Below are 26,001 nucleotides of genomic sequence, written 5' to 3'. Positions count from 1 at the left end.
CTGGGCTACGTAAGCTAGGTTCAGTACTATTTCGTAGGCGGATACCCGCCTGCCCATATTCGCTTACATAATTTACAGGGTTTTAGAGGGCTATATTCTTCTTTTATGTCTTATTCGCCGGGGTATAGTCCATTGCTTGTTCTTCTTTACGGGAATATCGATGCGACTGCTGGGTCGCATTTCTCCACAATCTTTCTCCCTCAGCTCGGATGGCCCGTAGCTGAGCCTTATCTCTCCTCTGGACTACCCCCTTCACCACTTTGGGTTGGATAGGGCAAGTCGCATCGAAGGCGGCGTGAGGCCCGTTACACGACGGGCATTTAAAGGGGCAGTCGCAGCCATCGTGACCCTCAGTGCCGCCGCAGGGTGCCCGGTGTTGATCAGTTGTGTGGGAAGGAGAGCTGCACTTGAGGCATCTCTTCCTTCTGGTGCACGTTCGTTCGCTGTGAAAACCGCCGCAGCGGAGACATTGAGGAGACCTCTTCTCCTTCGGGAACTGCAGGTTTACAAAAACGCTGGCCCCCATCAAACGGAGGCGTCTTGGTAGTTGCCTTACGGCTTCCGCCTTGAACCAGGCTGTCACCGTGCCTAGCCTTTCGACTTCGTCCTTCCTGGAGAAGTGTGCTTTTTCAGGCTTGAGTTTCGTCAAGACCTGGATCTCTTCAAGGAGTTCCTCGGTCGTGATTTCCAGCTCAGTGTTGGTTACCAGACAATACCTGGTGTAAGGGACGTTTACGATATAGGCTCGGATCCAGGTATCGCGTTGCTCGATCGCTTACGCTTGGAGAAGGGCAGCGATCTGTTCTCTGTTCTCTAGCAGGACTTTTACACCATCCATTAACGAAGGTAGGAGTACTAATCCTGTCTTAACATAGTCGATCCCCTTAAGGGCTTCTCGGGCTTGGGGACTTAGCCTTTCCCGAACGAAGATATATATATCGTAAGCTTTCTCGTTCCGAAGCGGGCTTTCAGGCGATAAACGCGCGAAGATGCGTAGATCCTTTAAGGCCGCCCGGTTTGTAGCTTGTTTTGCGGCTTGTTTGGCTGGCGTTGGTTCATCCTATCTTTTAGACAGTAGCTGGCTCGCCGCCGCCGCGTATGAACGGACTGGGGGCGGCTGGTTCTGGGTTGTGTGCGAGGGATGCCCCTGGGAACTCAGGTCAGTCTCGCTAGGCCCTGTGCCAATAGCGTGCATAGACCTTGCTAGACCACGTTGATGCCGGTTTGAACGATGTTTCTCCTCCTGAAGCTCTCTCTCCAAGAATTCGATCTTCGTCAAACAGTCTTTCAATAACTGTTCCCTCTCGGCGTCCCGACGTAAGAGGTCCTGGACAAGATTCGAAAGCTTATTGATCTCGTCTTTGAGCTCAGAATTGTCCTGGTGGTTGACCTGCTCAACCACTCTGACCTTTGCAGTCGGCTTCCGGACTCGTCCCGACCGCCGAGATATACCGGCGTCCCCGTGAACCGTGATCGATGGCCCTACATCTAGGGAGACCGCCATGGTCGTGGAATTTAGCTCGTATGGGCTGATGTTGAGAGATGATAGTGCAGTGGGCCGTAACCCTCTATAACCTTAACAATTACTAACAGTGGGTACCTTTCGAGGTATGTGTTCCTTGGGCTGGATATCTGGGCAAGGTGTAGGTGGGGCAGCTCCGAGATGTGAAGGAGCTGCCTCACGTGACCCACCTGCACCTGCCACATTTCTGCATATTGATGTCAATGCTTATATCTGTAACCAGCAACCTAACTACTGAAAAGGTACGCAGGGAGGTGCTTCTTTCATCCTTCCCCTCCCGGTCCAGGCTGAAGACCGGAGTTGCCTCCGAACGAGGTGAGGGCACGGACAGCACACTTCACCGAAGCTCACCTCGGTGTGAGTAGTCAGCATGCTCCTAGTGCCTTTTCCACGCCATTAAACGCTGGCAGGATGGTCTAGACCTTTCAAACACAAAGCAATTGAACGCAAGCGCCGGGCATCTGCGGGCTTATCTGGGACACCAGCTGCGGCATGACGTCAAACTTCCCTGTCAAGTTGGAAAATCCAGGGCAGAAGACGCCTGGAACTCCGCTGCGATTCGACGCCAGTCCCAACAGATTGAAGGGCCAGCCGTCCATGGATTCATGGCATCCTGCTAGCGTCGCGCCATTTTCCAGGTTAGGGGGAGCACTCGGAGGAACAGGCCTTTGTTGTCGCAGAAAGTGCATGTGGTTTTGTCTGGCCATGCGTTCGAGCTACCCTATGGAATGCTGCGATTCGACGATTTGATTTGCTCGCTGTCGCCGCGTCAACCTGCGTTTGGTGTTGCATGAGGAGTAAGTACGATGCCTCGTAAGATTCTGCTAGTAAACCAACCGGCAGGAGAGGAAGGTGCGTGCATTCTATAGCTTGGTAGTCGGCAGTCCAGAAGGTAAGGTGTATCATATGGAAGTTATCTCTTTTCCTCCAGCCTGACGTCTTGTCCTGGTCCTGCCTCTCTTCTCTCTCTCCTCCATACTTTGTCTTCCCCAAACTCCTCATCGCCAATTCATCCTTGTTTTACCCCCCCTCGACCCCTCCGACCCCTCCATCCACTCCCCTAGCCGTCAGCCGCAACGGCACAATCGCCCATCATGGGAGACCAGGAACCGACCCCCGAGAACCACACGATGATGCAGGGCTTCGAGTGGTATGTGCCTGCGGATCAGAAGCACTGGGTCCGTCTCGAGAGGCATGTTCCCCAGCTCAAGCGATTCGGTGTAGACAGCATATGGATCCCGCCAGCGTAAGACGACCCCAATTGAAGCGCGAACGATAAGGCCAACCCAATTGACTCCGACTCTAGGTGCAAGGGATCATCAAAGACTGGAAACGGTTACGACATTTACGATCTGTACGTTTTGCGATCTTTTCCTTGACGCGCCGGCGCATCTTACTAATAATCCCCAAAGCTACGATTTGGGCGAGTTTGACCAAAAAGGCTCCGTCGCGACGAAGTGGGGTACTAAAGAAGAGCTTCTGAAGCTGGCGCACACCGCCAAGGACAATGGTGTCGGCATCTACTGGGACGCCGTCCTGAACCACAAGTTCGCGGCCGACCGCAAGGAGAAGTGTCTTGCTGCCGAGGTCGACTCCAACGATCGCACGAAGTTCGTCAGCGACAAGTACGAGATCGACGCTTGGGTCGGCTACGACTTCCCCGGTCGCAAGGGCAAGTACAGCGAACAGAAGTACCATTGGTACCATTTCAGCGGTGTCGACTACAATGCCCGGAACGAGAAGACGGCAATCTACAAGATCCTGGGAGACAAGGGCGACCAGCAATGGGCGGAGAGTGTCGATGACGAGAAGGGCAACTAGTAAGATCAATGGCCCGTTGGCTGGAATATGGACCATGCTAATCATGTGCAGCGACTTCTTGATGGGTTCTGATCTCGACTACGACCACCCCGAGGTTGTCAAGGACGTCCTCAACTGGGGCAAGTGGTTGGCTCAGGAGGTGCCGCTCCAGGGAATCCGTTTCGACGCCATCAAGCACTATAGTGAGGACTTCTTGCGTCAATTCATCACCGAGCTGGACAAGGAGTACGGCAAGGGCTGGTTCTTTGTCGGCGAGTTCTGGAAGGACAGTCTCGACGACATGTCCGAGTACCTGCGGCGCATGGGCAGGCAGTTCACCCTCTTCGACGCGCCCCTGGTCTACAACTTTAGCGAGATCAGCAAGGGCAACGGTGCCGACATGAGGAAGGTCTTTGACGGCACACTTGTGCAGAAAGAGCCTATCAACGCAGTGGTACGTTCACCAAAGTCTCTCCCGCATCCCTACCCTTTTGATCAAGCCGGCCTCTAACTGCATTCAGACATTGGTCATGAACCACGATACCCAACCCTACCAGGCCTTGGAGGCCCCGATCGAGGGCTGGTTCAAGCCTATCGCCTACGCTCTCATCCTTCTCCGAACCGATGGATACCCCTGCGTCTGGTACGGCGACATCTACGGCATCAAGGGCGAACACCCCTTCCCGCCTTCGTGCGGTGGTGCCGTGCCCAAGATGACGCTTGCCAGGAAGCTCTACGCCTACGGCAAGCAGGCCGATTACTTTGACTACGCGACGTGCCTGGGCTGGGTCAAGTACGGTACCTGGGACCGCCCCTACGGCTGCGCCGTGGTGGCCAGCAATGCCGGACCGGGATCTAAGCGTATGCATGTCGGTGAGATGCACGCCGGCGAGGTCTGGACCGATGTTTTGGGTTGGAACGACAAGGAGGTTACCATTGGCGACGACGGATTCGGCGAGTTCGTCTGCTCTGGTACGTCGGTGAGCATCTTTGTCAACAAGAATGCCGACGGCAGAGACAAGTTCAACGAAGAATTGTGAGTACTTCATAACCTGACGGAAGAAACCATTGGGGACTAACATTTGGCAGTGACTCCAACATCTACGAGGAGTAGACTTGGTGTGGCCAGACTCGGCAGGCGGGAGAGTTGGAATTCCTAGAATAGCTCCTGGATAGCTGTAGATTTTATGCTTCATGAGTATATGTTTGATGGAAACATAATCAAGTTTAGTTACATCACATATTCGGGACATAAACCTTCTCTCCTCCTCGACAGTATTGACACGATGGAAGTCCATCCAGAGCCTATCTCTAGTGGAGTGGATGAGATCTCAGTGGAAAAAGAGTCGCGGCCGAGAGATGGACCCGTGGCCCGTCCCGTACCGAAGATATACCACGCCGCCGGGCGCCATAACAAGGGCTCGGGCGCGGCCGAACAGGCCGATATCGTTGGTTAGGCTACCGTTACGCGACGATTTACTGTCGTTCGCACCAAGTGAGTTTTGTGTTGTCATTGTGGTTTTCATTCCATCCGTGATTCTACTGAGTCCTGACCGGGCCGGACGGAGCTAGTGCCGTGGTACGGCGGGGCGGGGCCGACCCGGTTCGACGGGACCCACCTTCTCCTCCAAGCACGCAAAGTTGAGCTTGTGCGTTTGCGGTAAAAAACTGGCATATTTTGCAGATGCGATTGTATCCGCATCCAAGGGCCTAGCTAATTCTGGACCTATGCTGAGGGCGATTACATAAACGTAAACGCCCCATGGTAGGTAGAGTCTTGAGAATTGTATCCCCCAAGGAAGCACTAACAGATCTTGAACTTTCGAAAGCTATCTACCTACCTTACCTATGCTCACCCGTCGGCGAAAAGGGAAACGTCACTGTGAAGATTCTCGAACATCGCCTTTATCGGACGGGGGGAACTGGTCAAACTGGTAAAGCCGAAATTTGCAGCGGGCTCCTTGCACACTGCCTCTCTTCAGCCCTATTTCAGTATTGAGGGTCCGCAATCGAATCCCTTTTGTCCGGCACATGATGTTTGAAAAAATCTAAAACCAATCCTTCGGCGCCAGCATACGGCTTAGATACTGGTGTTGATTGATATACTTGTGCATCCCCGAAAAGCCTACGACTCAATCCCCGCATCGTGAGTGCCATTCTGTGGTTCTTCACCACTCCACGAGTGCACAGGTGTCTTATCGCCGATGGGAAAGACGGCAGAGCGGTTCCGCACGTCATATCCCCGCGCCGTGGGGGCTTCATGCTCTAATGCTCCAGTGGATGCTCCAGTGGACCGAATGCAGTAAGTAAATGCGGAGTAGCTACGGCGTGCTTCGATTGGACTGGAAGCTCGCTCCGATGTGCTGTGTTCGCTGTAATCCATCCACCCATCAACGACCCCGCCAATTGAACCCGACAGGAAGCTCCTATCGTCGGCCTTCGAATGGCCGCCGGCGCATTGCACAGAGCAGTAGAAAAAGATGCTCTCCTCTCCTTCCCTTCGTCTGCGCATCGCTCGCAGTTCTTCTTTGCTTATCAAACCCATCTCAACTTCTACTTTTTCTTCTTGGTCTCGATTCTGTGATACCCCTCTGATCCGACAGCGCCACCTTGACAATCACGCGAAAAGGACACGCGCAAGACAACCACCAGCGCGTCTCTTCTTCTCATCGACCCCTCACCAACGTCAATCGAACCCTCTCAACGACGTCGCCGCAATGTCCGACTTCTCTGTTGAGCTGACGGCGCCCAATGGCGTCAAGTACACCCAGCCGACCGGCCTCTTCATCAACAACGAGTTTGTCAAGTCTGCCAAGGGCGAAGTCATTGATTCGATAGACCCTGCGTGAGTGCTACTCCACCCCTCATTCCTCACATTCTGTGAGGGTTATCACATGTGACTTCAATGAAGCTGATAATCTCACTTCACAGCACCGAAGAAAAGATTGCATCCGTCCAGGCTGCCGAGGTCGAGGACATTGACAAGGCCGTCAAGGCCGCACACACCGCGCTGAGACATGAGTCCTGGAAGGGCATTTCAGCAACGGATCGTGGTCAACTCATGTACAAGCTCGCCGATCTGATCGAGCAGCACAAGGAGACTCTTGCTACCATCGATGCATGGGACAATGGTATGTTCACCAACTTCACTCTCACTTTAAGCCCGTGAACTGACATAAACTACAGGCAAGACCTACGCCGATGCTCTGGAGATTGACCTCTCAGAGTGCGTCACCGTCATCCGCTACTACGCCGGTTGGGCCGACAAGACCTACGGCCAGACCATCAACAGCATCCCTCAAAAGTTTGCCTACACTCTTCGTCAGCCCATTGGTGTCGTCGCCCAAGTGTAAGCCACCTCTCTCTCCGTCCAGTTCAGACAACATGTACCCCCTTTATAGGAAGCTCGACTAACATCAACCCCAGCATCCCCTGGAACTACCCCCTAAGCATGGCAACCTGGAAACTCGGCCCAGCCCTCGCCTGCGGTAACACAGTCGTCCTCAAGGCCGCAGAACAAACCCCGCTGAGCATCCTCTACCTCGGCACCCTCATCAAGGAAGCCGGCTTCCCCCCGGGCGTCGTCAACTTTGTCAACGGCCTCGGCCGCGTCGCCGGCGGCGCGCTGGTCAGCCACCCTCTTGTCGATAAGGTCGCCTTCACCGGCAGCACAGCCACAGCCCGCGCCATCATGGGCGAGGCCGCCAAGACGCTCAAGAACATCACCCTCGAGACCGGTGGCAAGAGTCCCCTGCTCGTGTTTGGTGACGCCGACCTCGAGCAGGCCGTCAAGTGGTCGCATATGGGCATCATGTCCAACCAGGGCCAGATTTGCACTGCCACGTCTAGAATCTTGGTCCAGGAGTCCATCTACGAGGAATTTATTCCCAAGTTCCTCGAGACTCTCAAGGCTACCAGCAAGGTCGGCAGCCAGTGGGACAAGGACACCTACCAAGGCCCCCAGGTCTCCAAGGTCCAGTTCGAGCGCGTGCTCGAGTACATCGACATCGGCAAGAAGGAGGGTGCCACCCTTGCCGCCGGCGGAGAACCCCTCAACATCGGCGGCAAGGGCAAGGGCTTCTTCGTCGCGCCCACCGTCTTCACCAACGTCACGACGTCGATGCGGGTGTGGGGCGAGGAGATTTTCGGGCCCGTGGTGGTTATCGCGAGCTTCAAGACCGAGGAGGAGGCTATTGCGCTGGCGAATAACAGCCAGTACGGGCTTGGCGCCGCTGTCTTCACGCAGAATGTCGAGCGCGCGCACCGTGTTGCGTCGGAGATTGAGGCGGGTATGGTGTGGGTGAACAGTACCCAGGATAGCGACCCCCGCGTGCCGTTTGGCGGTGTGAAGCAGAGTGGTATTGGGAGGGAACTGGGCGAGGCTGGGTTGGAGGCGTATAGTCAGATCAAGGCTGTCCACGTTAACATGGGCACGAGGTTGTGAGGAGCTACTGTTGAGGTTGAAGTGTTTTGAATAGACCTTGTCAGGAAGACAAGGATGACGCAATGAACAACATTCTTGATCATGATTATAAGCCTGCTTGCATTCATCGAAGACTGATTTCTCCTATGGGTGCAAAACCAAATCATACCGACCCGGCAGCAGCGTCACCCTCTTCCCAGACGCACCCTCCACCCCCTCGGCACCCTCACGCCTAATCACAACCGCGCTCTCGTCTCTCGGCAACAACAAAGTCCCCTTCGTACTCGTTGGCACAACCACCCTCATCCTCACATCCTCGCCCTCACGCTTAAAGGTAACCTCAATCAGCCCATACGGACACTCAAACGTCCCCTCCACAAAATCAAACTCTGACTTCAACGGCGGCTTCACAGTCCACGTCCTATACCCATCCTCCTCGACCCGGATTCCAAGCACAGCCTCATAGAACCACTCGTAAATCGTCCCCAGCATGTCGTGGCACTTACTCCGGCACGCATCCTGCCAGAACTCATTCAGCGTCGTCTCCCCGCGGCGCAGGAATCGCATGTACGAGGGGTGCTCCTCCTGCCGCGCCATTGCCATGACGATATCTGGACGGTCGACGTCCGTGAAGGTGTTCCAGAGCCACTTGAGCCCGATTTCACCCGCGCGGATCCGACAGTCTGCCACGTCGTCTAGGAAGGCCTGCTGCACGTCTGCTACATGCTCTGTCGGTACGAGGCCGAATTGCAGGGCCATGGCCTGGGCGATCATCGTCCTGTCGTGGGCTGCGGGGTCGTCGAGGGATGTATAGAATGCGTAAGGGTGCTCTGTCTTGTCGGTGACGAGGAGGTGGCGGTTGTAGGTCTCGTAGATGCGGTCAGCCCACGCGCGCCACTTCTTCTCGTCTTCTGCGTAGCCGAGATCCTCGGCCATCAACTCCACGTTACGCAGACACTTGTAGTAGATTGCCGTCTCGATGTTGGCCTGGTGATTCCCAAACGCGATATCTCGACCCCAATCACCCAACCCATGCTCAATCAAACCCCCTTGACGCTCCTTTGTCCGCAGATACTCCATATACCGGACACAAGGCTGATACAACTTTCCAAAAGTATGCGTCGAGCCGTGATACCGCTTCAAAATCTCCGGGATCAACGCAACCGCCCCGCCCCAGGTAATCGTATCGTGGAGCGGGCCACACATGTACCGAATCTCAGGCGCCATCGTCGGCACGAGCCCATCCGCCTCCTGCGCGTCTGTAATGTCGTCCAGGATCTTGGAGTGCAGCGCCTCAATGTCGCGGATGTACTGCGTCGCGGGCGCCAAGAGGTGCGTGACTTCCAGCCAGCCGAATTTTTCGATTTGCGGGCAGTCGGTGTGGTAACTAAACAGGTTACTGACGAAGGACCAGTAGCACATGTTGATGAGGGCGTTTGCGTCGGCTTTGTCTGTCTGGAGTGTGCCTAGTCTTCGGGACGCGGAGGAGATGTGCCGGCCGACAACGGAGTGGATGACGGGGAGGCCTTCACCTGTCTGCAGGGAGACACCCTCAATTTGGATGTATCGCGCGCTGGTGAAGCTGAAGTCCGGCTCCCAGATCTCGACGTCTCCTGTCCCGGAGAGTGTGATCTTGGAAAAGACCTTTGTTTCAAAGTCTTTGAAGAGGGGGTCGGGCATCAGGACGCGGCCGGTCTCGTCGACGCTCTCGGAGAACTTGACGATGACCTCCGCGCCAGCCGGTCCGCTGACTTGGACGCGAACCATGGTGGACATATTCTGCCCTAGGTCGAACGTCACGACGCCCTTCTCCAAAGTCTTCTTCGAAACCGGCTCGACAGTCTCGTGAAGCGTGACAGGCGGCTGGCTTTGATATCTCAACTTTCCCCTAGGTCCAGTTACAGGCGTAGAGGCAATCCACTCCGAATCATCGAACCCAGGCGCGTCCCATCCAGCAGGATACTTCCGCAAATCCTTATCCTCCGAGGCATAGATATTCGCCAACGTAGTAGCACTCTTCCTCGTCTTCCAATCCGGTCCCGAAATCACCGTCTCACGACTCCCATCCTCGTAAAACAAATGCAGCTCCGCGAAGAGGCAAAGCTCGTTGCCGTACCGCACATACGTGTTATCCTCATACATGGGCCAAAAGAAGCGATCATCGCCGCCCTTGTCACCAGCGTAGAACCCGTTCCCCACGTGCGCGCCAATGACGTTGTCGCCCTCCGTCAGCGCGTCGCTGAGGTCGTAGGCGACGAATTGGACTGTGCGGTGGTAGTTTGTCCAGCCTGGGTCGAGGACGTGCGTCGATGCGGGAGCGCCGTTGCAGGAGAGGTTGAAGTGGCCCAGGCCGGAGGCGAAGGCAATGGCGCGTGTGGGTTTACGGGGGAGGTGGAGGTTCTTGCGGAGGTAGAAGGGTTTGTCGCTGCTGTCGCCGATCCAGACGCCTTTCCAGCGGTTTGCTCCGTCTTCGAACCATGTGCGGAAGATGAGGCTGGTATGGGGCATCTTAAGAGGCGGGAAGTCTGCTGTGATGTTTGGGGGTATCAGTTTGGACGTACGTAGGTTTGGTTCATGCTATACGGCGGCAGCAGTCTGCTCGATCTCGGGTACGCCGTGAAGAATTCATTGACGCCGCTGGACGTGGACTGTCCGTCCTGGTCCCAGATGGTTACTTTCCAGAAGTGGAAAGACGCGGACTTGAAGCCGCCGTCTGGCTTGCATAAAATGTTTCTCTGAGCATTGCTTTCGACTTTGCCCGTGTCCCAGACAACGTCAGAGCTAAAATCACCATCGAGTGCTGATGCTTGCAAGGCAACAACGATCCGATAGGCACTCTGGGCAGCATGTTCGAGCTCGGATCGAAGCACCCAGTAGAAGCGAATCTCATCCACGTCGATGCCCAGAGTCTCGTGGAAGGCGTGGATGCCACAGCGTGTAACCTCCATTGTAGTAGACTGCCAAGAAGGGTACGCAGGAACTAACACTCCGGAGTAAGCTCGCAGCTTCGGTCGAAAAGGAAGTGAGAGCAGCTTCTAGTATCCTTGATGTTTTCGGTTCCCGGCACGTCTTTAGAGGCACGTCTTTAGAGAAGCGAGATTTTTGGGTAGACTATGTTCTGTTTCGGGCATGTTCCGCATGCTGTGCCTCATAAAACGAGGGTTATGGTCAGATAAACTCGGGGTAGTAGAGTCATCAATGAACCGAAATGACCGAAGTTCGGGCTGTTGTTCTCTCGAAAAGAGTGGCAACTCTGAAGCTTTGAAACAGACTTCCCTTGGGTGTAGTCTCTAGAGCAGCTCAGCACCTGGTAGACCCCTGACCAATACCTTGCATCTCTGTACGCGGAGTCTTCTGACCAAGGAGACCAAGACTGTAGACTATGTGCCAGTGGAGACCCGGCCTTCGGTACTTGGAAATTGAGTATTGGCACCGAGATCTCGCCGGGGTGGGGTAAAAGGCACCGTCGTCGAATCATAATGTCTGGCGAGGTTTGTTGGTGTCGATTCGGTGCCCCCTCGCTCGGAATTACCGATCGTGAAACGGCTCTTTAGACCGGTTTTCCCGAGCGTGCCACACATTTATTTGGGGTTAGTCCAGCAGAGATCTCAAGAGGCATGTTGCTGCGTTGTTGACAACATTCGTTGAGGCTCGACATAATCCGGCAGAGATTTCCGTCACGAATAGTTCAAAGCTCTACAAATCACCTTCAACATCTCAATTAACTAGCTAAACAGGAGAAGGCCACATCCTCAATGTAGAACCCCCACCGTGCCGGCTCCGGACCAGGGTCTCCACCTACCGGGCCGCTTTGAGCCTCGAACATCATCGGCCTCAATCAAGTATCTGTATCCGCAGTAGTTACCAGCGACCGTAGTGCAAAGCATGTCTAATGGCTGCCCGAAAGAACCAACACGCCACCAACCACCTCGGCGATGTCGGGTTAAAGATGTAGCATTGTCTGGGGTTGTTTGGGTCGTGCGGAGGCCCCAGATTCTAAAGACCGCACATTCAGGGGGCGATCGGCCAGGTTCAGTACCCGTTCAGATGCTGCCAAGCCCCACTGGATGACACCTCGATCTCGTCGATTGGATGAACAGGGGAACTCGTCGGTGGTGTTCGAAGCTGACAAGTTCGTTACTGGATGTTGGTCATCTCATTGAGCTCCAGCTGTATTTTAACCTTAATGATTCCCCCGGGTTTCTGCCCCCAAACATTGACGCTGATGTCTGAGCCTTCCAAGCTTATTGTACCTTCTGATCGGTGATAGTTGTGATTGCTCACTGCAAACGACAATCATGGGTCGCCTCACGACGGTGTTCTCCGCCGTCTTCCTGGCCATCGGAGGTTTCCTCTTTGGCTATGATTCCGGTATCATCACCTCAACGATCGCCCTGGAAACGTTCGAAGCGTACTTCAGCAATCCGTCAGATACCGTCGCCGGCGGCATCGTCTCAGCCTTTCAAGGTGGCGCCATTTTCGGCACCATCATTAACATGCTCTTCGCCAACAAGATCGGCCGGCGCAACACCATCTTCGTCGGGTCCGTGATTTCATGTCTCGGCTCTGCTCTGCAGGCTGGCGCTGTAAACATGATCATGCTGATCATCGGCCGCTTCATCGGAGGTGCCGCCGTCGGCATGGTTACCTCGACGATTCCCATGTACGCCTCTGAGTTGTCGGAAGCCAAGTACCGCGGTATCCTGTCCGGCTTGCTACAGTGGATGTTGAGTTGGGGATTCTTGGTCGCCCAGTGGCTTGGATATGGATGCTCCTTTGTTAAGACTGACTTCTCTTGTAAGCATCTCTTTCTTTACCCGAGTACCCAAGTACCTTCAGTACTCGAAAAAGGTACCTATGTATAAACCATGATGTAGACTAATGACGGGATAGGGCGTTTCCCTCTCGCCTTCCAGGCAGTACCAGGTATCATCCTTGTCACCGGCATCTACTTCCTCCAAGAGTCTCCCCGCTGGCTGATGGAGCGAGACCGACATGAAGATGCCCGCCGATCGCTCGGCAAACTTCGAAGCGGTCTAGACGATGAAACCATTGATCTCGAATTCCGGGAGATTCGCGACGTCATCTTGGCTGACCGCGCCCTCGGTAACATCTCGTGGAAGTCCATCATCACCAAGCCTTCATGGCGCAAGCGACTTTTGCTGGGATGTGGTGTTCAGGCCTTCGGACCTCTTTCAGGTAAGCATGCCTTTGCTAGAACGCAAGTGAAGCATAGGACTAACGCTAAATGACATCTCGCAGGCATCAACGTGATCAACTATTACGGACCTAGAATTTACAAGATCCTCGGCATTGATACCCAGACCTCGCTGATGATTATCGGCATCAGTGGTGCGCTTTCAATTGTCTACTGCAGCATTGGCCTGTGGCTTCTCGACCGCGTCGGCAGAGTCAAGCCTCTGATCGTCTCCGCAGCCGGCCTCGGCGCCGCCCTGCTCGTCAACGCGGTACAGGCACAATATCTCAACGAGAACAACGCCGCCCAGCTGCGAAGTATGGTAGCCATGAACTTCGTCTTCAGCATGTTCTATACCCCACTCGGCATCATCAGCTGGGTGTATCCTGCCGAGATCTTTCCCGTCGAGGTCAGAGCGCTCGGAAACGCCATCACCACCTTCACCAACTGGACCGTCAACCTCATCTTTGCCCAGATCTCCCCGGAGGCGTTGACCAACATCGGATTCCGCTACTTCTACGTCTTCTTCGTTTTCAACCTGATCGCTATGGTGTGCTACATCTTCTTCTTCCCCGAGACCAAGGGTAGGACGCTTGAGCAGATGGATGAGCTGTTTGGGGACCAGCTAGTGCCTCATGCTATGCAAGACTCTGTTGGGGCTGCTGCTGCAGTCGCCAAGGATGAGAGGCTGGTGGAGCAGCTTGATCATGTTTGAGCATAGCTTTTAACAATAGTGCGAGCTTTGGTGTGTTCCGATACTCTTGGGGTTGCATTTCGATCGCACGAATGCTGGTAGGAAAGGGATTGGTCCACGAAAACGTACAATCTTTCGGTTACGTAGCTTGGGTGCCAAGTTTCTCATATTGATGGAAAGAATTCCCACCGGCACAGATTGTTGACTGCGTACTTTTAAGTACTTGCGCATTGTAGACTTCGCGCGACAGAAGTATCCAAGTGACAAAGAATGACACACGAAACGGAAACACTCGTGTCCGTCCAGATCGAATGACATGATTCTCGTCCCCGAATTTCTACTTGTTGCATGACCGCACGAAGGCGAACATCAAAGGATAGCCTAGACCACATTGTTCGCCAATCTAGGCCTAGTAACATGTTCGGTTGATCTGGCTGACAGGATTCCTAGACGACGTTCCTAAGCCATGCCCAAATAGGCAAACAAACTGGTCTGGACATATGTCAGCATAGAGGACGCTGAATTGTCAGGTCCAACGCCCGATTTCAGTAAGGGCAGAATGATCGTGTCTATAAAAGTCAAATGAGTCGTCAACCTAACCCTCTGGTTCTGTTCCTTTTGTCGATAATTACATAAAGCCAGATCAGTTCCCGGGCTGATCTCCACAGCCAAGTACAACAAGCTTACTCTCGCATTCACTCTACACTATCACGATGGTCGGCTCTAAAGACCTTCCACCCTCAAGCCTCTCTTTTGGACGAGTTTTCTACAACAATCAATTCTGCGCGAAGCCACAATGGCCAACACCAGGAACCAGTCTCTCCGGCAAGACAGCGGTCATCACGGGCGGTAATACGGGCTTAGGCTATGAAGCCGCCCTTCAACTGCTGGATCTCAAATTGTCCCGTCTGTTCCTAGCTGTGCGCTTACTCGAGCGTGGTGAAGAAGCCGCCGAGAAGCTTCGTCGGCGCTATCCAGCCGCAATCGTCAACGTCTGGGTACTTGACATGTGCTCCTACAAGTCAGTCCAAGATTTCGTGCGCCGCATTGACACCGAGTTGGATCATATCGTCATCGCCCTTCTCAATGCCGGCGTGTTACGGATGGACTTTACTAAAGTCCCCGACACCGGTCATGAATAAACGATTCAGGTCAATTACCTTTCTAGTTTCTACCGTGCTCCTCGCCACGCTCCTTCTTCCTGTCTTGAAGGCCAAACGGCAGAAAAGCAGCGGCCCTACACGTCTTACAATCGTAAATGCCGCTCTAACATTAGCGGCTACGTTTCCCAATAGAGATGCCCATCCTCTCCTCCCATCCTTTGATGATCCCGAGGTCTTTGCCAAACACAGCCGGGAGACATACAATACGTCAAAGCTGCTCGCTCACATGTTTCTCTGGAAACTGGTCGACAAAGTCTCTGCCGACGACGTCATTATCAACCTTGCGGATCCGGCGTGGTGCAAAGGCACAAACTTGGCCCGCGATGCTCAGGGGATCATGAAGTTGGGAGTTGCCGTGTTTGGGGCGACAACTGGAAGGACTCCTCGAGTCGGGGCCTCGTGCTTTGTCGACGCCATTGTGAACAAAGGCACAGAGTCTCATGGATGCTTCCTTATGAGCTGGAAGATTCATCCGTAAGTTTATCTTTCTCGGTCGTCACTCCTTACATTGCTGACAGGCTCCAGTTTTGCTGCATTTCTCTATACCCCTGAGGGCAGCGCGGTTATCCCATCGAGTGCTGCAAGGCGACAGTACATTGAGATGCGGGGGAGCAGCCAATCGGGCCACTTCGGGCCCCTTTTTCCAACCAACCAACGTAATTGATAATAGATACTTCCAATTACTAGAGATTCTGCGTATGAAATCGGTACCAGCAATCTTCTGAGTTACAGAGAGCTACATCGCACTCGAGGCAGCCCATCCTCGTGTACTTCCCAGGGATACCGGGCTCAACCTCCGGAGGCTCGCGGGGCCGAACAGTGGCATTATCACATTGCTCCGGCGTACAGTCGGCAGTGCAGGCGGCGGCGAGGTCCTCGGGCAGCAGGGCAAAGATACACGACTTCGCCGAGCCCGTGGAACGGCCAGATCCGTCAGAATCGTCAGAATCCATTAATTGAGTATTGGTAATGATGGATTTGGCCCTGATCAGAGACCCGGGTGCCTTTGAGAAGTTCGAGCGTGTGACGCGCTACTATGAGGCTCACTCTCTGCAAAGATAGCGAGCCCGAGATCCCGCGCCTCACAACTCTCTCACACACCCACCGACGCCTTGAGGCCCCGGCCTTACCACACCCCTCTCTCTTCCTTCCTCCTTTATCTTCTATATAAGAAAATATAAGAAAACAGAAAAATGCTCGCGTAGGCAAATATGCCTCCGAGGGCCGGTTACTTGTTGCGGCAACGCCGTCTGTGGACGGCGTAGGGCTGCTAGAGACCCATTCGCTTCTGCCGAGTCAGGGACCCCCTGCTGGCGTGCTTTTTGGAACTGAACGGACCCTGGGGATTAGATATTAAACTCCACTGCTCTAGGCACGAGAAGAAAAGTGTACATTATAGACTGCCTGACTTGTCGTACGCTACAATGGCGGCACGGCACATCATATGCCCAAAGGGCGCTCTGGTTGATCGGAGCTTAGTTACATAGATAGCTGGGCACCTGTCCCTGATGATGTAAAACACCACTACTACTACTACTACTACTACTAATGATGGATTTGGTAGATGTACCGGAGTGGAAATCATAGGGGCAACTCAAGCAGTGGATGTACCAGATGCGGTGCGGGGTAAAAGGGGGCCCGTTATGTGGAGCCAATGTACTGTCGCCTTGCAGCACTCGATGGGATAGATCGTCTTTGGGAAGAGACACTAGAAGAGCTGGACTTTGCGGGCATTCGATCCATGTTGAAATCGTTGTAGATGCTGGATTTCTTTTCCCCTTTGCAGGAAGTTGTGCCGCTTCAGTGTGGCCGAGTCCTTTAAGGCATTTAACCCAGTCACGTGTAAGGCGAAGCCAGCCAGACTATAGGCGCAATGTCGTTCCACGGTCTGAACTTGTGCCTCTTTCTGGTCAATCTTTACCATGTCCTCCTCATGTCTGCATGGTAGAGTTTCTTTAGTCAAATCCGTATCATCAATGCATTCAATATCATTAAAGCGCTCAGAAATTTTAAGTCAAATTTGTCGCAATCGTAGTACGTAAAAGTCGAAATCCTCCAGGACTCTTTATCTTCCAAATTTTGAGCTTATCTAGATTACAATAAAGCTAACGGGATTAAAAGGGACTACAGTCGCCGGTCACGTCTCTAGCCAGGACAAGGCGCCAGAATTGAAGTTATTCTACTGTTCATCTTGCCCACTTAAATGCTCCGGAATGCATATTCCGTTCGGCATGGGTGGATCGCGCCATATGAGCCGGAATGGTTTTTGCGGGGTGAGATAAGCCTGTTCAATCGAACAACGACAATTGTTTCCAGCAGCTGGGTCACAAAGCCGATGTTCGGATGTTGTTAAACACTCAGTCGACAAATCATGTATCACGCAGATATTCTCTCCCTGCCAAGCAGCAGGACAGATGCTCCCACTCCGAGGCGCGGGGTTTTAGCGAGGTAGTAGGCGGGGAAGAGGTTGGTCTGATAACATGCATGCTCTTATCAGTGGAAATAACTTCACAACGTCACTTGGCAGTGAATTAGCTTCATGAAAACTTTTGTCTACTTTGATATCCCCTTCGGCCTCGTCGCGGAAGCTAGTGTACTGTAGATACTCAAGGCATGGAGTATTTATACCCAAAGAGTGCCGCACTCCCCCCGTCATGGACAGGACCCAGCTTCCCAGCCAACTCATCTCAGAGCATCTTTGACTTCCACATGCTCGACTTCCTTCCGATGGCAGCTCGAGCTCTCCATTTCGTCTGCCTTGCAGGCATCGCTACCGCTCTTGTCGATAGGAGTTCCCTTATCTTGACCCACACCATCAATGGCTTAGATCAGGTCTTCCAACTTGGCAACAAGAGCTACTTGGCAACATCCGGCTCACCACTCGCTCTCGTAGCCGCAAATCCCAAGACAACCACCGCTCCGGCAACCCATATCGTCGCAACTAGCCCAGTCATCACTGGGCAATACCTCCAAGATACGATTGCTCGGTACCTAGCCGAAGACGATGTATTTTCTGAGGACTTCCTTGAGACACTCATTCTGAGTTCCAATTGCTCTTCAAGGCTTGATGGCGCCGCAGCAGCTTTCGTGGCATCCGTTGGCTCGCAAGTTCTCATGCTACCAGCTTCTTCTCAACTCGAGTTGTCGATGCCGCCTCCCGGCCCCTTGCTTCTAGAGTCTAATGGCAAGGAAGTCACGCTCTTCAAGGTCTTCCGTCTCTACACGGACACCTACAGTGACTTCGTCCACGGAATCTACGAATCCAATGGGACTTATAAGGTCCTCAGCCTGGCCGATGCTGACTGGGGTTACCCTTTAGTCCCAGTTCCATCCCGCCTCTACAGTGAGGCCGACCCTCGGTCTCTGGCTGGGGCAAGAATCGGCGTCAAGGACATCTACGACGTCAAAGGGCTTAAGACTACGCTAGGAAGCAAAGCATGGACGCAAATGACCACCGAGGCCAATGTAACCGCTCCTTCTTTCCAGCGTATCATTGACCTCGGCGGAACCGTCGTGGGGAAGCAGCAAACCTCCCAATTCGCGTCTGCAGCTCACGCGTGGGAGTGGACCGACGTTTACTATCCTCAAAATCCCCGCGGTGATGGGTATCTCAGTTGCTCGGCGTCGTCTGCTGGCGGCGGTTGCTCCATTGCGGCATACGACTGGCTCGACTTTGCGATCGGATCGGACACTGGCCAGTCTATGCGCCAGCCAGCGGCGTTTTCGGGTACGTTTGGAAACCGCCCGTCGCAAGGCCTCATGGTATTGGATGGAGTCATGCCCATCTCCTATGGTGCCGACACGGGCGGTGTGTTTGCACGGGATCCCCAAGACTGGGTGAAGTTCGCTAAGCTTTGGTACGACCCTTCGCTTCACCAAGATAGCAGCCTTAATGGGCTGCCTGAGCTTGTGGTTCCGGACTCTTTGGCGTTCCCGAAGCGGATTCTTTATCCCGCCGATCACCTTCCGCTGCAAAACACCGCTGCCGAAGCTGTCCTGCAGAGCTTTTTGGCTCAAGTCAACAAGGCCATGAACTTGACGGTTTCGAAAGTCAACATCACAGAAACAGTCGAGACCGTTACCGGTCGAAATCTTGACAGCATTCTGGCCGATCTGAACACTATCTGGACCTATACACAGCTCAAGGTCGTGGCCACACCTCTGATTGCCCACTATAGCCCTGATTTCCCTTCTTTGGATAGACCATTCCGAACTGCCTTCAGGAACTTCACCCTAGATGTCGAAGGACACACTGAGGCGCTTGACCGCAGACGTCAGGACTCGGACGCCTGGCATCGCGAGGTCTTGTTCAACACGACTGAGAGCTGTTCCGAGTCCATCATGATCTACGACATCGGTACGGGTGGACTTCCCTCCTTCAGAGAGGCTGAGTTGAATGAATCTCCCGGTGCCGCCCTGCCTCAAGGATCTGGAACTCGAGGAGCTGGTTCTGCCCTCGCGTCCTATTTCGGAAGTGCAGACTTCACCATTCCAATTGGGCAGGTGCCTTACTACAGCAACATTACTTACCGAGAGGAAGTGATGCCTGTGACCATCAACATGGTGGCAAGGCGGGGATGTGACTTTGTTTTGTTCAATCTCGTAGAAGAGTTGACGAAGCAAGGAGTCTTGGGGCCTGTTGCTACTGGTTCGCGAACCTTTGTATGATACATATGCTGTTCGATGTCCACTATGGAACTAAGCTGAAAGCATTCCTGTCAATGCCTTGTCCTGCCATTTTCGCCAATAGACAACGCCCGCGAAATACAAAGAATCATCTTGAACCATTCCATCATCTTCTTCAAGGGTCCAGCCCAAGTCAATGCCAGTCGTAATCATCTGGGTAAGCACCAGCCAGACTTTGATGCGAACCCTCAGCATACGAATAGCCAATCATGGGTTGCAGGTCAGAGCCAGGCACATCCACAAGCCCGAGAACAATCGAGGCCTGTCTCTTCTCCCAGTACAACTCCAGAGTCGTTTTGTCCTGCGTCTTCATCCATGGGCACTTGTGGCGAGCCTCTTTGAACTTCTGTCGCTCGTGGTTAAGAAGCCAGTTCTCTTCATTCTTGGTCAAGGGAGTCTTAAGCGTCTTGACGCTCACGATGTCGTAGAAAGCGCTTGTGGTGTCTTGGATTTGGGAAACTCCAACTTCCATACCAGTCTCTTTTGGGAAGACTGAGCTTGGCGACAGGAGTCGCTTCGACGACTGCAGTCCATAGAATGCCATATCAGCTTCGAGATCGATGCCCTAGAAATGATGTGTTAGCATGTTGACTTGGGCCAAATTGGAGGAGTCATTGGCAGTTACCTGTGCAAGTTCATGAGCTCCGGGCCAGTCGAAAAAGGAAGGAACGGTCGGAAACGTCAAGTCGATTGGATCATGTTGGGTTGTGATCAGGGCATTAGGAGCAACCATCTGGAATCATTCAATTAGCAAATATTAGAAACTATCATATAGAACAAAGTACTTGCCTCTCTCATAGGCTGCGTAATAGAACTGAAACCAAGCATGGTGCTCTTCGTTGCAACGCCGCGCATGGGGCTAGACTGAGTTGCCTGTCCAGAACCAGCGATGGACGCCAATGGATGAGAAGAAAGAGTCAACTGGTTATCATCTAAGCCATGGTGAGGACACTGCGACATGCCGCCCTGCGGTAGTTGCTGCTGTTGGGCCTGCTCTTGAGTATCCTCGGCCTCAGTTTCTGCCTGCCCTTTGCGAAGCTTGTGTCGAGCCGATGACTCTCTTCGCTTTCTGCGACACGGCTCGCATTGGCTTCGCTCCTTGATCAGGCCCATGTGGGTCATGGAAGTATACTCCGACTGCGGCTTGACTTTGCGGCACTTGCTACACATCTTCTGGGCTGGAGATGCTTCGCCTGAGGCTGAGGGTGCTCTATCCTCGTTCAGAACAGGGGGCGTAGGAGGTAGCAGGAGCGATGCGGGCAAAGGAGGCAAGACACTGTAGCCTGGCGCAATTGGCGGAGCGAATAGAGGAGTCTCTGATGCGAGAGCTGATGAACCTGGCATCGTTGGAATGAGGCGAACGGGCACTCCAGGATTGATGGTAGAGATTGGAGCTCTCTGGGTTGTAGAGGCTGTTCGAGAGGAGGAAGGCTTTGAGTTGTTTCGTGAAAGTCGTCTCTGCTCTGGTGTCTGCGGTCTGGTAGGAACGTCCAAGGCGTTACCCTCGGTACCCATGACCTGCTGAGGTACTTGAGGCACCTGTAACTTCGAAGTTGTGCTCTGCGCCTGCGCAGGAGCAAGGTTGGCGTTCGGTAAGTGACTGGAGCTCATGCCAGGCAGACAGAGATGGGTTGGGTCTCTGACTGCGAAGTAAGGCTGCGGCTGCGGTGAATTTAGAGGAGAGCCAAAGAGTGACTCGTCGTCATCGTCGTCGAAAATCATGACTTGGTGATTGAAGGAGAAGGGATCGGGGATTGAGGTTCAAAGACTCACGACCGGTTGCGTGAGGTGGAAGGGTTGGTGGGAAGGATTGGTGGGAAGGGAAAGGTTGCGATATAAAGGTAAGAATGAAGAAGAATGGGTTGAAGGAGAAGGTTGAGAAGTTTTCCAGAGGAAGAAAAGAGCGACCATGAAATATCTAGAAAGGAAGAGAGGAAGAAGCCCTTGAGCAAGGTGAAGTGAAAAGGCGCAATTTCATCTGGAGTTGCTCGCTTAATTCATGAGGCAGGTCAATCACGGTCACCTCGCTCCTTCCTTCAGCTGCGAGGAATACTCGGGCATTCCAGTCAGCAAGAGAATCACGCGAGTATTCAAGTGCGAATAGGTTCCAGCACAAAGACCTTGGTTACAAAGCCCTGCCTGATACTATGGCACCAACTTGGTCAAAGACATGTGTCAATCCGCATTGATGATTTGTGAGCTCCTTGTCACAGTCCATATAAAGCCTAAACTTATTTTCATTCGACAATAACTAGAAACATCGCAGCTATGGATTCACCTAGTCAAGCATCGAGGGGAAGCATCGAAGCGCGTGACTCGAAGAGGTCGAGTATATGAAGAGGATCTCTATCGGTCGTAGTCGATTAGAGACCGTTTTTATAAATAACTTGAGTGATCAAGATTAATAGCACCGGAAACGTCGAGGAATGTAATATTGTGAGTAGTAGTGTGCTCTTTCTTATATGTGAAGCTCTGAGTCACTTTCAACTTTCACTACATGTCTCTCCTATCCAACTTCCACAGGCCACAGCATGGGAGAATGGCCACATATAACATGAGGACAAAGGTTACAGGCATTTATGGACAACGTAATAACTACGTCAAGTGACGGCGGTTATTCTGTCATCGTATCATAATACATGCTCTAGACTTAGTACTTATGTGTAGTTATTTAGACGCAACTTGCTAGCCATATACCTTTGTGAGCGACCAGCATCAATGAGTCTACGGGCATGAGTTAATAGCCATATCGACCACAACTAATGTACCCATCGTGATAAGATTTCCGCAACTGTTCAATCGGCCTCAGCTAAAATGCCACATCACACAAGGCCACGATATGATGCTCCGGCTAGCAGGATGACAGAGTACAGAAATACTCAGTCAGGTGAGTACAGCACAAAACAACCTGTTCCAAATAATGTCAAACATCGAGACACTTGACGCGATGCAGACGTGAAACAAGAGGCTGCATGCTCTTAATACTCAGACCTTATAAATACTAGTACTTAGGGAGCTAATAGTCGCCACCAGCAGTGAGTTTACAAGGTCGGAGATTAGATCTAAATGCTTTCTTCTCGAGCGTATATTAAAAATACCTGCTCTAGTCCGCGCAAGGTACTTACTTACTTGTTTGAGGTCAATCCACTCACCAAGGCACCTCCCAGGAAAGGCTTCAGTCAACCCCACTCTTAGAGATCTTTCGCTGATTACGCCTGGATTGCAGTTGTCGTGATAATCTCATCTCCGAAAGTCTTTCTCGGCGCTCCGAGTTGGTGCACTTTTTCAGAGATAGTAGATTCAACTTGTTGCTGCCATTAAACACAAATGACAGTTTAATCTAAGTCGAGTAAAGACCTGTGGTTTATCACATGTACACGACCAGCGTCCAAATTTAGCCTACATAATGCTGTGCTGTCACCATATGGAGTTCTTGATTCTGCTGTCACAAGTTGACATATTGTCATAAGCTTCTAGAAGCTACATGTAGGGTGCATGTGGTAGTGGTAACCTCCAACGGGCCCACCCGCAGGAATGCTGATGTTTGCGGAAAGGGGCAGGCAGAAGCCCTCTCAATTGAGCGATGATTCATGCCATTTACCATCACTCGGTCCTTCCCATGCACTATTCGAATGTTTTAGTCGGGGCTTCATGATGTCACCATTCTTTCACTGGCGCAGAAACGTCATTCTAGCTAACCGTATGCCGTGCGCCAAAGATGACGCGCACAAGCACTCCAAGTGTATAAGATCTCGCCCAAGGAACCTTGGAAAAAAGGAGCCTTATTCTTCATTCTTCATTACTCAGCCCATCATGAACAGAATCGCCTTCAGACAGACCAAGCTTTTCGCTGCATCAGCATCCAGAGTCAGAGCCATGTCGTCCCAGAACCCCATCCATAACGCCGCCGAAGCCGCCGGCCAAAAGAAAGACACCAGCCCCTCCAAGCCTAGCGTCATCTCTTCCGAGGGCGCTATTGGCAAGCAGTTCAACCCTGATGGTAACATCGGCCAGATCGGTAAGTAATGTACGATGTATCTGATATAGCTTTAATTCTGATCTCTTCTTCTTTACAGGGGAAGCTGTTGGTGGTCCTTTATCGAAGGACGGCGCCATTGGAAGTCAGTTTGACGCGAGCAAGGGAGGCATTGCAGGCACGGTGGAAAAGGCGGTGGATGGCCCCCGCAACCCAGCCAAGAAATAAGATCAACTTAATGTAGTTGATTGATAATGTCTTATTGGTGTATAGTAATTCAAGCGTCTACCCTGACAGTAGCCAATGCAACTTGCCTGATTATTTTCCAGTGAATGTAGCCACGTTTGTCGGGAGTCATGTTGTTGCCATGCACTGATAGGTAGGTACCTTAGGTAGTAAAAGTACGAACTAAAACAGATATCACATAAATACAGTCATGATTTTTGTCTCTTCATTTGACGGTGGGCTGCCCGGTGAACAAGGTAGCCTTGCGCCGAGGATGGCGAGATTCGGGCACAGCTTCAAGACATGCATCACCCTAAGAAAGTCACATCTGGCGTTTGTCGCAATATCGTTGATGCCATTGGAAGGAAGCCCCAGAAGATGTCTCAACCGACACGCCACTTCCAAGTGTGAAAACCATTCACCAGCATGGGGGCTGGTCTCCCGGCCACCGCAAATTAGGTACTTAGTAGTGAGTAATACTCAATCACCAAAACGTATAAGACGTTGCGATCTTCCATCGAAATACTCCCGAGGCTTCATCTTCACACCTTTCTCGACCTCTCTACCGTATCCTACTTGTACCTTTCATAATATCTTTTGACTACGTATCACCGCCGAAAATTACCGCTCCCTACCATCACGATGCAAGCACACCAGGACGAAAGGGTGAATGAAGCAATGCGCATCATTGACCATAACTTCAACGTCCGCGACCTGATCTGGGAGGCCCTTCAGACCCCAGGGTCTGGAGTCCGAAGTGCCGGTGATCGTTCCGTCGCCGACGGTAACAAGATCATGGCACTCTTAGGAGACAGCCTAATCAGGACCTTCGTTCTCGAAATGATGGTCAACCAGAACATCACGGACAGAGGTGAGTTCGCATTTGATAATGAAGTCTCTTCCAACCTTTTTAGAAACACCAAAGTAATATGTTGATGCTAGGTAACATCGACGCCCGAGTTAAGCGTGCTGTAAACAATGATCGACTTGCGGAACTTTTTGACATATTCGGCTTTCTGACCTGTCTCAATCTGAACCCATCCCAGGGCTTGGCAATCGGTCCTCGGACGAAGGCTGACACTATCGAGGCCATTATCGGCGCTGTGTACATGGATGGCGGAGATCAAGGACTCGACGCTGCTAGACGTGTGGCAGCACATCTCAACATTGTCTAACACCAGCAATGTCAAGCCCTCCTCCTCCCCCGAGCTAACGATCAGTAGCCTGCCCAGACCATGAGGAAACCTGGAAGCCCTGCATTGGGGCACCGACGGACCCAAACGGAGACCCCCCGGGACCATTGCGCATGACGTCTCTCGTCTTCGCAGCAGATCTAGCGAAGAACATCAAAGCAGACTGGGGTCAGCTTAGGTGTTGCATTCTTCTCTCAAGACCTGCTGCCGAGAGACTATGTTGTTGTGGTCCTGGGGGGATTCCGTATGGGTCCCTTGGTGCCCTGATGCGCTGATGCGGGTGTTCCGGGTTTCCTCATGGCCAGGGGCCTTATTACGGAGTGAGCGGGTACCCCAGGTCGCTCACTGACGTAGTCTGCGGTTATAGAACGTCAAGAGTTCACTGTTCTACAGTATGTGTAGTTGGAAGGACTCTCAGTCTAACTCACTTCACAGCTCATCTGGTGTTTGCCGGCATAGATGTGTCTGTTTGGTATGGAGAGGGTGAAATATGGAAGACGGGATACATACATGCAAGGATTGGAAGACGGGATACATACATGCAAGGATTGGAAGACGGGATACATACATGCAAGGATTGGAAGACGGGGGAGCAGAGGGTATAATGTGCTCCGATCTGGATCACTCTTTTGACGAGTGTGTTTTTGTTTGGGGCTCTCGGTTCAATGTTCGATATACGTGGACCCCCCGATTTCTGGAGTTAGCACTTTACATCATCCCCCTTCCCCTACCCCTGAACTTGAGTCAACACTCATTTGACGACACCCCGATTTCACCAACACTCAAGTTCTCAATACACCACTTCGATTCTATGTTTCCGTACTACAATTATGAATTACCGACATGATATCACCAGGTCCAACATGTTGGACGTACCACATCTGCCCCTAACCTCATCAACATCTGCGCCGAAGCTTGCTACCTTGGAGTGGCGATGCAGTGAAATCAATTTGCAATACTCGTATTGAATGTGCTTCTTACTTTGCATCTGGTCCTTCAGCAAACTCTGACTTTAGTTCTCATCCCGTCAAGAGACGTTAAACTGACTTCATCGATGCAAACTTTGGGTATCAACCCCAATTTCGGGCCTGGGAAATCGCGAAACCGAGCACTGGCCGATGG

General features: G+C 52.6%; 9 protein-coding genes across 9 annotated transcripts; 7 read left to right on the top strand and 2 right to left on the bottom strand.

Moving 5' to 3' along the window:
* Positions 1 to 2,207: 2,207 nt before the first annotated feature.
* On the top strand, positions 2,208 to 4,591 carry BDP81DRAFT_386051 (alpha amylase). Its single transcript, XM_060586999.1, has 6 exons — positions 2,208 to 2,768; positions 2,829 to 2,876; positions 2,935 to 3,342; positions 3,395 to 3,776; positions 3,844 to 4,358; positions 4,412 to 4,591. Exons 1-6 carry the CDS (start codon positions 2,617 to 2,619, stop codon positions 4,434 to 4,436), a joined length of 1,530 nt encoding a protein of 509 aa, XP_060438690.1. The 5' UTR covers positions 2,208 to 2,616; the 3' UTR covers positions 4,437 to 4,591.
* A 1,448-nt stretch (positions 4,592 to 6,039) lies between these two features.
* Positions 6,040 to 7,766, top strand: BDP81DRAFT_400172 (aldehyde dehydrogenase; the record flags this gene model as incomplete). The annotated part of the gene is made up of 4 exons (XM_060588653.1): positions 6,040 to 6,167; positions 6,254 to 6,453; positions 6,509 to 6,671; positions 6,749 to 7,766. 4 exons carry the CDS (start codon positions 6,040 to 6,042, stop codon positions 7,764 to 7,766), a joined length of 1,509 nt encoding a protein of 502 aa, XP_060438689.1.
* A 123-nt stretch (positions 7,767 to 7,889) lies between these two features.
* Positions 7,890 to 10,693, bottom strand: BDP81DRAFT_333947 (alpha-rhamnosidase; the record flags this gene model as incomplete). The annotated part of the gene is made up of 2 exons (XM_060585715.1): positions 7,890 to 10,253; positions 10,307 to 10,693. 2 exons carry the CDS (start codon positions 10,691 to 10,693, stop codon positions 7,890 to 7,892), a joined length of 2,751 nt encoding a protein of 916 aa, XP_060438688.1.
* A 1,177-nt stretch (positions 10,694 to 11,870) lies between these two features.
* On the top strand, positions 11,871 to 13,716 carry BDP81DRAFT_145746 (general substrate transporter). Its single transcript, XM_060581889.1, has 3 exons — positions 11,871 to 12,542; positions 12,639 to 12,944; positions 13,008 to 13,716. Exons 1-3 carry the CDS (start codon positions 12,044 to 12,046, stop codon positions 13,655 to 13,657), a joined length of 1,455 nt encoding a protein of 484 aa, XP_060438687.1. The 5' UTR covers positions 11,871 to 12,043; the 3' UTR covers positions 13,658 to 13,716.
* A 633-nt stretch (positions 13,717 to 14,349) lies between these two features.
* Positions 14,350 to 16,558, top strand: BDP81DRAFT_507303 (uncharacterized protein; the record flags this gene model as incomplete). Its single annotated transcript, XM_060595682.1, has 4 exons — positions 14,350 to 14,767; positions 14,805 to 15,273; positions 15,325 to 15,374; positions 16,473 to 16,558. The coding sequence occupies 4 exons, from the start codon at positions 14,350 to 14,352 to the stop codon at positions 16,556 to 16,558; spliced, it is 1,023 nt and encodes a 340-aa protein (XP_060438686.1).
* A 968-nt stretch (positions 16,559 to 17,526) lies between these two features.
* On the top strand, positions 17,527 to 19,467 carry BDP81DRAFT_333865 (amidase signature domain-containing protein; the record flags this gene model as incomplete). Its single annotated transcript, XM_060585705.1, has 1 exon — positions 17,527 to 19,467. The coding sequence occupies one exon, from the start codon at positions 17,527 to 17,529 to the stop codon at positions 19,465 to 19,467; it is 1,941 nt and encodes a 646-aa protein (XP_060438685.1).
* A 15-nt stretch (positions 19,468 to 19,482) lies between these two features.
* Positions 19,483 to 21,207, bottom strand: BDP81DRAFT_507301 (uncharacterized protein; the record flags this gene model as incomplete). Its single annotated transcript, XM_060595681.1, has 3 exons — positions 19,483 to 20,050; positions 20,111 to 20,218; positions 20,251 to 21,207. The coding sequence occupies 3 exons, from the start codon at positions 21,205 to 21,207 to the stop codon at positions 19,619 to 19,621; spliced, it is 1,497 nt and encodes a 498-aa protein (XP_060438684.1). The 3' UTR covers positions 19,483 to 19,618.
* Positions 21,208 to 23,175: 1,968 nt separating this feature from the next.
* Positions 23,176 to 23,867, top strand: BDP81DRAFT_441180 (uncharacterized protein). Its single transcript, XM_060591579.1, has 2 exons — positions 23,176 to 23,503; positions 23,562 to 23,867. The coding sequence occupies exons 1-2, from the start codon at positions 23,188 to 23,190 to the stop codon at positions 23,687 to 23,689; spliced, it is 444 nt and encodes a 147-aa protein (XP_060438683.1). The 5' UTR covers positions 23,176 to 23,187; the 3' UTR covers positions 23,690 to 23,867.
* Positions 23,868 to 24,364: 497 nt separating this feature from the next.
* Positions 24,365 to 24,861, top strand: BDP81DRAFT_400165 (uncharacterized protein; the record flags this gene model as incomplete). Its single annotated transcript, XM_060588652.1, has 3 exons — positions 24,365 to 24,557; positions 24,629 to 24,657; positions 24,733 to 24,861. 3 exons carry the CDS (start codon positions 24,365 to 24,367, stop codon positions 24,859 to 24,861), a joined length of 351 nt encoding a protein of 116 aa, XP_060438682.1.
* Between the last annotated feature and the right edge of the window lie 1,140 nt (positions 24,862 to 26,001).

Source organism: Colletotrichum phormii, assembly GCF_030913505.1.
Source record: "Colletotrichum phormii strain CBS 102054 chromosome Unknown BDP81scaffold_34, whole genome shotgun sequence".
NCBI lineage: Eukaryota > Fungi > Ascomycota > Sordariomycetes > Glomerellales > Glomerellaceae > Colletotrichum > Colletotrichum phormii.
This window is presented reverse-complemented; position numbering and strand designations above follow the sequence as displayed.

Excerpts from the sequence above, each read along its gene's own strand:
- BDP81DRAFT_386051 (XM_060586999.1), top strand. The coding sequence starts at position 2,617 with ATGGGAGACCAGGAACCGACCCCCGAGAACCACACGATGATGCAGGGC. Across the intron at positions 2,769-2,828 it reads AGCATATGGATCCCGCCAGC|GTGCAAGGGATCATCAAAGA; the intron begins GTAAGACGACCC and ends CTCCGACTCTAG. Across the intron at positions 4,359-4,411 it reads GACAAGTTCAACGAAGAATT|TGACTCCAACATCTACGAGG; the intron begins GTGAGTACTTCA and ends AACATTTGGCAG.
- BDP81DRAFT_145746 (XM_060581889.1), top strand. The coding sequence starts at position 12,044 with ATGGGTCGCCTCACGACGGTGTTCTCCGCCGTCTTCCTGGCCATCGGA. Across the intron at positions 12,543-12,638 it reads TGTTAAGACTGACTTCTCTT|GGCGTTTCCCTCTCGCCTTC; the intron begins GTAAGCATCTCT and ends ATGACGGGATAG. Across the intron at positions 12,945-13,007 it reads GGCCTTCGGACCTCTTTCAG|GCATCAACGTGATCAACTAT; the intron begins GTAAGCATGCCT and ends GACATCTCGCAG.
- BDP81DRAFT_441180 (XM_060591579.1), top strand. The coding sequence starts at position 23,188 with ATGCCGTGCGCCAAAGATGACGCGCACAAGCACTCCAAGTGTATAAGA. Across the intron at positions 23,504-23,561 it reads TGGTAACATCGGCCAGATCG|GGGAAGCTGTTGGTGGTCCT; the intron begins GTAAGTAATGTA and ends TCTTCTTTACAG.